The sequence below is a fragment of the Strix uralensis genome, chromosome 4 (genome assembly GCF_047716275.1).
Source record: "Strix uralensis isolate ZFMK-TIS-50842 chromosome 4, bStrUra1, whole genome shotgun sequence".
Lineage (NCBI taxonomy): Eukaryota > Metazoa > Chordata > Aves > Strigiformes > Strigidae > Strix > Strix uralensis.
Window position 1 is genome coordinate 3,629,536 of NC_133975.1, and position 12,415 is coordinate 3,641,950.

The 12,415-nt window shown below is 56.5% G+C and overlaps 1 protein-coding gene and 1 long non-coding RNA gene across 2 annotated transcripts in view; both read left to right on the plus strand.

Annotated features, from left to right (window-relative positions):
- Positions 1 to 12,415, plus strand: part of LOC141942384 (uncharacterized) — a 62,938-nt gene that overhangs the window by 28,663 nt on the left and 21,860 nt on the right. The gene's annotated exons all lie outside the window — the stretch shown is intronic.
- On the plus strand, positions 171 to 9,535 carry MAVS (mitochondrial antiviral signaling protein). Its single transcript, XM_074865434.1, has 7 exons — positions 171 to 254; positions 1,149 to 1,278; positions 1,401 to 1,575; positions 2,805 to 3,022; positions 3,439 to 4,003; positions 5,281 to 5,435; positions 5,947 to 9,535. The coding sequence occupies exons 2-7, from the start codon at positions 1,162 to 1,164 to the stop codon at positions 6,631 to 6,633; spliced, it is 1,917 nt and encodes a 638-aa protein (XP_074721535.1). The 5' UTR covers positions 171 to 254; positions 1,149 to 1,161; the 3' UTR covers positions 6,634 to 9,535.

Sequence of the window (12,415 nt, forward strand, 5' to 3'; positions counted from 1 at the left end):
CCGCGGGGTGACGGCCGCGAGCAAGCCCCGCCGACCCAGGCCCGCCCCGCCGTCCGGATCCGGCCCCCGGAGGAGCGGAGGGGGGGGTGTGGGGCGGTGGAGAGGGCGGGCACTTCCCCATCGACACACCGCCCCTCACAGCGCCTGTCTATCACCGCGACGGGCGTGCGCGGCGGCCAATCAGCAGCGGCGAGGCGCGGGGTGGGCGGGCGCAGAGCGGTCCCGGGAGCGCGCGGCGGCGGCGGCGGGCGCAGGTAGGGCGTTGTGCTGTGGCGGGACGGGTCGTGCCCGGGGCTGGGCCCATCCCCGGGCTCGCCCAGCACCGAGCCCCGAGCCCTGTGGGGGGTTTAGTCCGTTGCAACACACAGAGTCTCCCCGGGAGCGGGCTAGGCCGTGCTGCGGGGCAGGGGGCCCGGCCGGGCGAGCAGGCCTGCCCCTCCCGGGCCGCCGTGCCCCCGGGAGAAGGGGATTTTATTTTCCCTCCGCCGTCCTTGTCTGTCGGCGAGAAGCCGCGTCGCCCAGGGCCGAAAGCGGGACCCAGCCTTGGTCCCCCTTCGCCTGGCGTGACCCCGCGCTTCGCCGTGTCATGGAACCTGCACGAAAACCCTGCAGATGGGGTCAGCCCTGCAAAAAGAAACCAAAACCATAAAAAAATCAATAAATGCGGCTGGGCAATTGCAGGGGGGAATTGGGTTTGTGAAAGCAGAGTCGAGAGCTGAACGTTAACCTGGGTTGTTTCACGTGGTTTCCACCCTGGATTTCCCCCTGCGCCGATTGCTGCCACGGCGAGGCCAAGAGCCTGTGCTGGAGGGCCAGGCTCCTATAGAAAAGCCCAAGCTCCTATAGAAGAGCCAAGCTCCTGTAGAAAAGCCAAGCTCCTACAGAAAAGCCCAAGCTTCTATAGCCAAGCTCCTATAGACAAGCCAAACTCCTGTAGAAAAGCCCAAGCTCCTATAGAAGAGCCAAGCTACTAAAGAAAAGCCAAGCTCCTATAGAAAAGCTCCTAAAGAAAAGCCAAGCTTCTGTAGAAAAGTCCAAGCTCCTTTAGAAGAGCCAAGCTCCTATAGAAAAGCCCAAGCTCCTATAGAAAAGCCAAGCATCACCAGCAGCCCTCCATTAACATTAAGTCCATCTCTCTCTCTCGGCAGGTGCTGAGCCAGGATGGGTTTGGCCGAAGAGAAAGTGTACGAATACATTATGAAAAACCTACAGAATTTCAAGAACATCCGTGTGTCATCGCTGGCTGATTCCCTGACCTGCCTGACCGACGCCGACAGAGTAATTCCCTGCTTTCCCAACTCCTACCAGGCTCCTTCCCCAATATATACAGCTCAGGCAACGTACAGCTGCCTTACCTCTAAGCCAGACCCTATCTTAGATGCCCTGTGTGTTTTATTTAGGATGAACTTCACACCCGGGAGGAAACACGGGGGAGCCAGGCGACTGCCTATAGGTTTTACCAGCACCTGAAGTGCCGGCAGGGCTGGGTGCCGGATCTGATCAACGCGCTGTGCCAGAACAATGCCGGGCACCTGGCCGATGAGCTGCAGCACGTATATGACACCTGGCAAGCCCGTATGTAGCCTCCTCGTCCCCGGGTGGTGCTGCCCTGAGGGTCCAGTGGTGACTGGGGACCCAAACAATGTCTCTTGATGACTGCTGCTCTCCCTGTCCCGGCTTCCAGGGGTCCGGGGGTGTCTGACTGTCCCCAGGGATGTCCCTCACCCTGGTGATGTGCCTGGGGGTGGGCAGGGTCCTTGTTTGAAGGTACTTGGGTTGGCCCTGGGCTGGGTTTCACAGCTGGAGGGGAGATGGAAAGATCCTTCTCTGGAGGGGTGGGGTGCTGTGCAGAGGGGCCTGGACAGGCTGGAGAGGTGGGACATGCAAACTTCATGGAGTTCAACAAGGCCAAGGGCAAGGTCCTGCCCATGGGTCAGGGCAATCCCAAGCACAAATCCAGGCTGAGCGAGGAGTGGATGGAGAGCAGCCCCAAGGAGAAGGACTTGGGGGTGTTGGTGGATGGAAAACTGATTGTGAGCCAGCAACGTGCGCTCACAGCCCAGAAAGCCACCCGTGTGCTGGGCTGCACCCAGAGCAGTGTGGGCAGCAGGGCGAGGGGGGGGATTCTCCCCCTCTGCTCCGCTCTCGTCAGACCCCCCTGCAGTGCTGGGTCCAGCTCTGGGGGCACCAACATCAGAAGGACACAGACCTGCTTGAGTGGGGCCAGAGGAGGCCACGAAGATGCTCGGGGGGCTGGAGCACCCCCCTGTGAGGACAGGCTGAGAGAGTTGGGGGGGTTCAGCTGGAGAAGAGAAGGCTCCGGGGAGACCTTAGAGCGGCCTCCCAGGACTGAAAGGGGCTACAGGAAAGAGGGGAGGGACTCTTGATTAGGGGGTTAGGGATAGGACGAGGGGGAATGGTTTTAAACTGAAAGAGGGGAGATTTAGATGAGATGTAAGGAAGAAATTGTTCCCTGTGAGGGTGGTGAGGCCCTGGCACAGGTTGCCCAGAGAAGCTGTGGCTGCCCCCTCCCTGGAAGGGTTCAAGGCCAGGTTGGACGGAGCTTTGGGCAACCTGGGCTAGTGGAAGGTGTCCCTGCCTGTGGCAAGGGGTGGGACTGGATGATCTTTAAGGTCCCTTCTCAACCTAAACCATTCTATGTTTCTATGAAGGGGTGCTGGGGGCTTGGCCAATGTGTGGAGAGAACAGGGGCACACGAGGGGCTGCCTCAGCCCCACACTCATCCTCTGCCTCCTCACCTTTCCCCCAGTGTCCCCACTCACAAACCGCTTTGTCTCCTCCAGGTCCCCAGGCTCCCACTTCCTTCCCTCCTGCAGCCAGCGATGCCCGTCCCACCCTCTCCTCCGTCGGTGCCCCGACGCCATCCCCGGGGCCGAACCCCGCTCCGTTGGCTGAGCAGCCGCACCGAGACCTGCCCGCCCGCAGCCGGCCGCCTCTTGTGCCCGGTCCTGCCACTGCCAGCAGCACGGACCTGGACGCCAGGGCCCCGGTGCAGGAATCGGTGAGCGGGGCACACGTCAAACGGGGACACAAAGATCCCTGTTGGGGTGGTGGGGTGTGGGGAGCCTGTACTCGGGCCAGGCTCCTTCAGGGACACCCTAAGCAGCTTCTTGATGCTGATCTCTGCTGCATGCTTGCTGCATCTGGTAACTTATAGCCTACATATGGCCCTGTAACTGCACACCTCTCCTGCTTCCCCTCCGTGGATGGGAGTGCAAGGTCTGCTCTGTTAGTCCAGGCTCCCCCCACAGCCCCCGACCCCGTGCAGACCTCCAGCGGGCTGTGTGGTGGGTGCCGAGGTGAGACCCCCTCATCGCCAGGCTCGCGTGGGTCACTGGGTCAGGATTTGGGGCACCCCAGTGGTCCCAGACCCCCTCATACTGTCACAGTGCTTTAACACAACTCATTTCCTTCCAGCTCCCCAAAAACCTGCAGCAAGAGAGTCCCCAGCCGCTTCCTCCTGGGAGCACGGTCCGTGACGGAGAGGGGCACCTCTTGCACCCTGTCGAGGCTACGCAGGTGGCAGCGGGGACCCCTGAGGTGGCCAGCGTGGCTGTGCCATCATCTGTCCCCCCCGAGCGGGGCCGGGACTGGCTGAGCCGCCAGCAGCACCCGGTGTGTGTAGACAACGGGTGTTTTGGGAACGCCAACCACCTGCACCGCGGCACACCGGGCTTGGGTCTGCACAGATCTCTGCCGCAGAGGGATGCAGGCCTTGCTCGCAGCTCCGAGCAGCTCAGGAACGAGCCCCAAGAGGACTCCTACATCTCCACCGAGTCGTCCCCAAGGCTGGAGGAGGCCGCTCACGGAGGGGAGCCACAGCCCCCAGAGTCACTGCCAAAAAACCAGGATGTGCCCGGCTCTAAACTTAGCGAGCCCCCGGGCAGCTCCGTGGATGTGCGCAGCCCCCTCCTCATACAGCAGCAGTTCGATGCGGAGCAGAAGCGGGTCAGGATGCTGCAAGAGGACGGAGAAGATGGAGGTGGGTTTCCTTCCTGGCAGCTCTGTGTAGCCACCATGTTGTTGGGGAGCAGGGTTGAAGGTGCTGTTGATGCCTGTCCTGCTTGATGGTGAGGATGGAGAGGGGCAGAGAAGGTGCAGGAGTGGGGTAGGGCCACGCCAGGGACAGTGGGGACTCTCCCAGCGAACGGTGGTAGCTGTGGCTGTTGGTACAGGACAGCCCAGGGTTGTGCTTGCTTTCGTGGCCCACGAGCACTCGTGGAGGTGTAGAGAACAGCTCTCTGTGCTGTCACCCACGTCCTGTCCCGTCTCCTGGGCCACAGTGACCCCCTCCAAGAAAGGAGCAACGTTGGGTTTTACACAAATCCAGCCCGGTTGCTTGTTTTCCCCTGGTTTTCCCTCCAGTTGTTGCAGTTGTTACTCGCTGTATCTTGTCACAACATCCTGACCAGGACTTGGCAGAGGCACTTGCTCCATTTCCGATGTAAAACACCTGGTTAAATATCTCTGCACCCCGATTTCAGCAACCTGGGGCCACCCTGCTGTCAAAGAGAGGAATAGACTGGCCGTGCTGATTTGGCTGGTGCCACCTGTTTACCTACTGGGAGAGCTCAGGTGCCGTGGCAGGAGCAGGCAGCGGTGCTGGGCCCTCCCCCTGCCTGACCCCCTCAGCTCTGGGATTATCCTGTTGCACCATCCTTGAGGAAGAGCCAAAATCACAGAATCACAGAATCATCAAGGTTGGAAAAGACCTTGGAGATCCTCCAGTCCAACCATTAACCCTCACACTGACCGTTCCCAACTCCACCAGATCCCTCAACGCTGGGTCAACCCGACTCTTCAACCCCTCCAGGGATGGGGACTCCCCCCCTGCCCTGGGCAGCCCATTCCAACGCCCAACAACCCCTTCTGCAAAGAAATCCTTCCTAAGAGCCAGTCTGACCCTGCCCTGGCGCAGCTTGAGGCCATTCCCTCTTGGCCTGCCGCTGGTTCCTTGGGTCAAGAGACTCATCCCCCCTCTCTGCACCCTCCTTTCAGGGAGTTGGAGAGGGCCATGAGGTCTCCCCTCAGCCTCCTCTTCTCCAGACTAAACCCCCCCAGTTCCCTCAGCCGCTCCCCATCAGACCTGTGCTCCAGACCCTGCACCAGCTCCGTTGCCCTTCTCTGGACACGCTCGAGTCATTCAATGGCCTTTTTGGAGTGAGGGGCCCAAAACTGAACCCACTCATCGAGGGGCGGCCTCAAATCACCTTTTAGGTCTCCTGATAAACACAATACATTTTGTTTTCTCACCAACAGACACTCTGGTGGAAACAACCACCCCACTCACTACCATTGTGCCCAGAGACCCCTCCCCATCCTGCGACACCTCCGTGAAGTCTCCTGTACAAGAGCAAGACCTGCCTGTGGGGGACACAGCCAGCAGCACCCCCTCTGTGCTGACAAAGGAGAAAGTAGGTGACCTTTCCTGTTACTGCTTGCATTTCGTTCAGGTCCTTGCAAACTCCACCTGGTTGGGAGATTTGATGCTGCAGTGTCAGATTTTGAACTGGGGGTGAGTTTATTCAGGGCGTTTTTCCCCACTGTGTTTGTGTCCCCGTCCAGACACTGTATTTTGGAGCGTGACAGAAGGGAGCCAAGGTTTGACAGGCTTTGACTCCTTATTTCCCCTCCTTGACTCCTGGCTTCCAGTTGCCTGTTTCCGTCCCTCTCCTTGCTACTTGTCTCCCCATCCTTCCTTCCCATAACTCCCCCAAATCCCAAAGGCTCCCTGGATCCCCAACACCCCCCCTGCCCTGCTCACTCTCCCAGCCCTGGGAGTTACCCGTGGCCCAGCCTCGCTCTTAGTGGCTGGAGATGTGGTGGTTGAGCGCTGAAGTGGGCTTATCGCGTGACGTGGGTGTCCGAGACGAGGCCCAGTGGGTGCTCCCTGTGGCACCCAGCCCCTCTTGTTGTCTCCCAAAGGTGATCCCGGCCTCAGTGGATTCTCTCCCAGCTCCTGCAGGAAGCTTTGAAGGCAGGTCTGGGAGGTCAGCATGCCGGGTGAGCTCTGCCACGAGCGTTTGGATGTCTTGCAGCAACATGGAGAGGGACGTGGAGCTCAGCAAGCCGGGCGTCCTCCTCTCCACGGACGGGGAGAGCCCAGAGGCAGCCTGCAGACACCCGAGCTCCCAGGGGCCTGGTGGCCCCCATTTTGAGCCATCTGATAGCCTCACCTTCAGCAGCGACCCGCTCATGGTGAGCACAGATAGCTCGAGCTCAGGAGAAACGCTCTCCAGAGTCTCCTCGGGATGCTCGGCTCCAGCAGCTCGCACAGACCCTGGGGAAGAGGAGGCAGCTGGAGCAAGCAGAGACCCCCGTCCACCTCCGAGCTGGGTCAGCACCTCCCTGGGCACCCATGAGGTCCACGTGGAGCATTACCCCAGCCCCCAGCTCGAGGCAGGCAACGACCTTCGAGATGGAGCCGGTGCCCTTGGAAATGCTCCGGTTTTTCACTCAAGCGGGGGCCGTGGCACTGCGTCCGGCTCGTCTCAGGCCAAAGTCCCCCCGGGGGACAACAACAGACCGTCCCTGCCCTACATCATTCCAGCTGTGGGCATCGCTGTGATTTCAGCTGTGGCGTTCCTGGTGTACGCTCGACTGCAGAAATAGCCCTGGAGTGGATGGGATGTCACCACTGTCACTCAGCCTGGCTCATTCCTCTTCAGGGCAGGAATTCAGCCAACGCCTTTGAAGCCTGAAGAGCAGCGGTTGGGGGGGATGATAGGGGCGTTGTTAAATCTCTTTCTGGAAGGTTTTGCTGGAAGAGGCCTTGGTTGCGTGATGCTGTTGGGTTGGGGTCTGTTCCTCACCCCGCCATTTCCCAACCTGTCTGTAGCCTTTCTTTTGACACCCATAGAGAGGTCTGGCTCAGGGAGTGATCCCTTGAGTCAAAAAAGAAAGTCCTCACGGCGATTCTCCACGTCTTCCTTTGTTTGGTCCCAGGAGGCCCCAGGGAAACATGTCCTGGTGGTCCAAAGGGTGACCCCCTGGGTCCCTCCAGGCAGTGTAGCAAGGAGAGGTTTTGCAGCCAGCTTGTAAAAGTGGAGCTGATTTTGTTGGCTCTGCTCATCTCAGCTTGAAAACGTGCCCGAGGGTCCATGCAGCAGCCTTCACCGGGCACCTCATGTTGAATTTGCCTTACTTGGTGGCTCTGGCTCTGCTGCTGGGACCTTTGCTTGTCTCTGCCTCTCCTTTTCCCCGGTGCTGGGTGCGCAGGCAGGACCCTGGTGCTTATTCATGACAAGAGACACCCCTGTGATGAGAAGGCGCCAGGTCAGCCCACGAGCAAGCTCTTCCCCTCTCCCAGGAGCCGTTATCCTGCTTCGGTGCTTTGCTTCAGAGCATCCTCCCCTGCTCCTGAGGGTCAGGGGTGGGCTCTGGGGTCGCTTCATGACACCCTGGGGGTGAAGCTGAGGGTCAGGAATGAGTCGCATCTAACCAGCTTTCTCATTTCATCCCACTCCTGCCAGGGAAAGTGGGATTATGCTTTAAGAGGAACATTTCACACAATGCCAGCGTTAAGTGGACTTGGTCCCATACAGGATTGTTGGGTGTCTTTGATGTTTAGGCTGTATTTTTAGAGCCTGTCTAGGAGGGTGGATGTACTTTTTGCCTTTCCTGATACCTGGTGCTATGGGACAGGAATATAGGAAATTTGTGTCCAGGCTGGGACATAAATAAGATCGACTCTGCATGTTTCAAGGCCATACCCAGTGCTTGAGATGTTCTGGCTTATCTTGAAGGTCCCATTTAAAATTGCAGTCTGTCATATCCCTGCTATTCCCAGGGATCAGCTTGGAGTGTGAAGGGATTGGGCTGCAAGATTTCTAAGATAAAATCCTCAAACCCAAATAAACATCCCCAGCTTCTCCCCGGCCCCGGGGCAGCTTTCGGGGGCAGAAGCAGCCTCGATTAGTTGCTGTTGGCACTGAGTTTCTAGCTCTAGGTAGAGTTTAGTGATGTGGTGCTGCCCGCTTCTGTGGCTGCAGCTGCATCTCCTCTCCCTCCCAAAAGCACAGGGAGCACAAACGTAACAAAACTACTTTTTTGTAGTTAGAGGGTTGTTGTAACTAGAGGATTTTTATTTTTTTTTTAAGCTCTAAAGTCGCCAGCGCAGACTTTTGGGTGTTGCCACCCTCCCATGATTTGCGGGGTGGCGGGGGGGAGCAGGGGAGCTGCGGCAGGAGGCAGGACTGGGCAAAACATTTGGCGACCTGGTGGTGGATTCGCACAGCAGAAGGCTCGAACCACGTGCTGGCCCGGTTTGAATCCAGCTAGCCCGCAAGGATGCCGTCGGCTTTAAACTGTTGCAGTGGCCTGGTGCTGTTGGCTGGGCTGCGCTCCTAATCCAGGCTGTTGCTTCTTCCCTGCCTTACTGTGTCCAGTCATTATTCCTCCTGGATTCCTGCCGTTCCCTAAATCGGAGCTTGCTGCTGGCAGGGGAGCAGGAGGGGGATGAGCCCCCCTGTGCCTGGCTGCAGGGTGCAGCCGGAGCTTGGCCTGCGGTGAGAAGGGCCTGTCAGCCCCACGACGGGGCAAACAGCTTCTCCTCCCTCCTAACCCTTTGCCCAAAAAATGCAAGAAATGCCTCCCTTAAACGATAAGGACAATATATGCAATAGCAAGGTGTTGATTTTGATCTGACAGGGCTGCTCTCCAGGTGAACTTAGATGTTCATCGCTCGCTCAGCGCCCGGCGCGTTATCCGTCAGAGGAAGGGACAGTGCTCTTAAACACACTTGACCTCCTCTGCTGGGAGAGGGGACATGGGGGCTGTTTTCCCCTTTTGAAGATAACCTGGTGACTCACCCAAAACCTCCCTGCAACAGCGAGAAGAACCCAGGATTCCCCACCAGCAGTCGCCCATAAGCTGGTTTTTTTCCTCAGCTTTTGCAGTTTTGTCAGTGAGGGCTTTGCAGAGAGACCTGTCACCTCCCCGTGAAAGCTGCAGTTTTTAGCACTAAGAATTGCTCTTTATTCACAGTGAGTAACGAAATCTCCCCAAATCCCTTCACCTTGTTAAAAGGCTCATGTTCACTACTGAATATTGCACCGAAATAAAGCAGAATACATATCATAAAGCAGAGTACGTGAGCCTGCATAACCACGCTGCAGATTCCATCCCAAAATTCATTCTTTCTGCGTGATTCGGGGAACACCCATGAGATCCCAAACCAGCAGCATCCATACCAAGGCCCTTTTCTCTAATGCTTTACTTGCCTGCAAAATTATTCACTTATTTTCCCACTTTTTAGCAACAGCTTGTATGCTTTGCCTTTGCACATGGAATCACTCTTGTGCAACAGCTGGTTTATCACCACTTCAGACTCAATCAAAGCGCACCAGTTTTCTGCTGTGAAGTGCTGGTATTTTCACAGTTATAATGTAGCACTTTAAAAGCCTAATCAGCAGGTGAACCTGCAGGAGGGAACTGTGTCCCTGCCCATCTTTTAAAAAAAGAAAAAAAGCCTTTTACTAACTTTTAATAAAATCGTTTGCCACTTCACGCTCAACTTGTGAGGTTGCCGTGTGTGTTTGTAAGATGAGGGGGATGGATCTCGACTTTTGAAGCCTCTGTGGAGCAAGGAAAGTTTTGGCGTAGAAGTTGGCTGGAGAAATAAATCACCTGACTTACCTGCTCAGGGAGTGGAGACTGCAAAGAAGGATCCAAACAACCCTCTGCTTTTTTTGGGGCGGGATGCTGTAGTTCGTGCCCCTTGGTTTTCCCATTTAAGAAGACAGAGGCTTTTAGAGAAGGCTTTTTGTACAACTTTGGCCATCGACAAGTTCAAGCAGCTCCATTTGTGGGAGTTGGACTGTTCTGCACTTGGGCCACAACAATGCCCAGCAGCGCCACAGGCTTGGGGAGGAGTGACTGGAGAGCTGCCAGTCAGAGAGGGACCTGGGGGGGGGTGATTGACAGCCGGCTGAACAGGAGCCAGCAGTGTGCCCAGGTGGCCAAGAAGGCCAATGGCATCCTGGTTTACATCAGAAATAGAGTGGCCAGCAGGGACAGGGAAGGGATCTTACCCCTGGACTCAGCACTGGTGAGGCCGTACCTCGATGAGTGGGTTCAGTTTTGGGCCCCTCACTCCAAAAAGGCCATTGAATGACTCGAGCGTGTCCAGAGAAGGGCAACGGAGCTGGTGCAGGGTCTGGAGCACAGGTGTGATGGGGAGCGGCTGAGGGAACTGGGGGGGTTTAGTCTGGAGAAGAGGAGACTGAGGGGAGACCTCATGGCCCCCTACAACTCCCTGAAAGGAGGGTGCAGAGAGGGGGGATGAGTCTCTTGAGCCAAGGAACCAGCGGCAGGACAAGAGGGAATGGCCTCAAGCTGCGCCAGGGCAGGGTCAGACTGGCTCTTAGGAAGGATTTCTTTGCAGAAGGGGTTGTTGGGCGTTGGAATGGGCTGCCCAGGGCAGGGGGGGAGTCCCCATCCCTGGAGGGGTTGAAGAGTCGGGTTGACCTAGCTCTGAGGGATCTGGTGGAGTTGAGAACGGTCAGTGTGAGGTTCATGGTTGGACTGGAGGATCTTCAAGGGCTTTTCCAACCGAGATGATTCTGTGATTCTGTTTCCCTTGTGGAGCTGCGTTTGGATTTCTTGGAGAACCCTTGCCTGCATGTGGAGGAGCGTCTGCTGGAAATTCGGCTTCCTCAGCTCTCCCTCCTCCTCAGCCTGTTCTGGTAAGACCTTTGCTTTGATCTTTGGGGTTGCATGTTGGGCATCTTGAGATGACACCTCCTGTTCCAGCATCCCAGAGACCAGAGGTGACCTCCCAGGGTTTGGGGGTGGGTTCAGACAGCGCCAGGCACCATCAAATCTACAATGCTCTGGTGGAAGGGGCAGGTGAAGCCCTCTCTTACAGCAGCATCTGGATCTGTGCCGGGGTCTTGAGGAGCAGCAGTTTTATGAAACCATTGCCAGAGAGAATCATTTGAAGGGCACTACTGGCTGTGACAGTGAGACTGAGGCCATCAGTCCATATCAGAAAGAGGTGGGCAGGATTTGGGGACAGTTTCCAGACCTCATTTTGGAGCAAGCACAGGTCCTGGACTAGAGGATGCCCACCACAGCAAGTCGTAGGAAGCTCAGATGGCAGGTTCAGGGTGAGGTCAGGGAGGTTGGTTCTCAATGCAGCACACAGCTGAGCTGCAGAAGTCTTCCTCTCAGGATGTTGTGGTTGCCAAAGAGGAACTGGACAAGTTGTGGGAAGAGAAACGCACTAAAGGCTTTTAAACAGAGGTCTGAGCTTGCAAGCTAGAAGAATGTTTGGGAGGAATAGGGCTGTAGGCAGTAGGCAGCTGTGGCTGAGTGGTGGCCAGCTGGGAGGGAAGGGACTGGAGGTGACCAGGTGGACACCATCAGCAGACAGATGTGTGCTGAGGTGGACAGTACAGACCAAGCCCAGGACGCTGCTCACACTTCTTCATGATCCAGATTCTCCCAGATCCTCTGGTTGAATCAGATCCTGGGATCCTGCACAGAAAAGGGAGCTGGGCTGCCTTTGCCACCCTGGGTTCAGCTCCAGCGGTGGTTGCTTCTCAGGTACCGCTCCTTGTCTGCTGGACAGCTTTAGGCTTGACCTGCAGAAAAGGAGATACCAACGTCACCAAAACCGCCGCTATGCCTGGCTCCAGCTCACCCCTCGCTGGCAAGGGAGCCCCAGGGGTGAGCTGGCCTGCAGCATACGCCCGAAAGCTTTTGAGCTGCGTGATGGAAACAGCCCTTTTCAGTCTGTTACCTCTCCACGGTGCCTTTTACAGAAGGCAGAAGAGGCTCCCAAGGGCTCAGCCCACAGCTCTCCTCGCTTTCTGCTTTCCCAGCTAGAGCTCTTGACTTACAACCCAGGTGTGTGAAATGCATTCAGGGCTCGGTATTGAAAATACTCTGAACTTCAGGCAGTGAGTTCGGTTTTTTCAGAAAGTGAAGGCAACGCTTTTATGAAGAAGGGTTATTTTTCTTCAGAGAGGTTATGCTTTATCTCATATCAGCACCAACACCATTTCGCTTCCTGCATTTGCTCAACAGGATATAAAAATTATACAAACTAAATTTCACCAATCCCTTTGCCCCGTTTTCAGCACAGCAACCAGAATTCAGCAAATTCTTAGCAAAATTGTTATACCTTTTTTGAATGTCAGTCACTTATCCCTTTGGTATCTCATTAATGCCTGAGGATCGCAGTGAGCTGAGATTAGCATGGTGCAGGTGAAGAGCACGTGGTTCACGGGGTCGCAGCCCCACACTTAGCCATGCTCTGGGTATGTTAGACATCAATTAACATTCCTCCTAAGAACCTCCACCGTGTTACCATGGGAGCTGTTACAGCATCATATAATCTGGGAGTCTGTTTTCTTCTCGAATGTCATCCTGTTGATTGTTGCTTGCACCC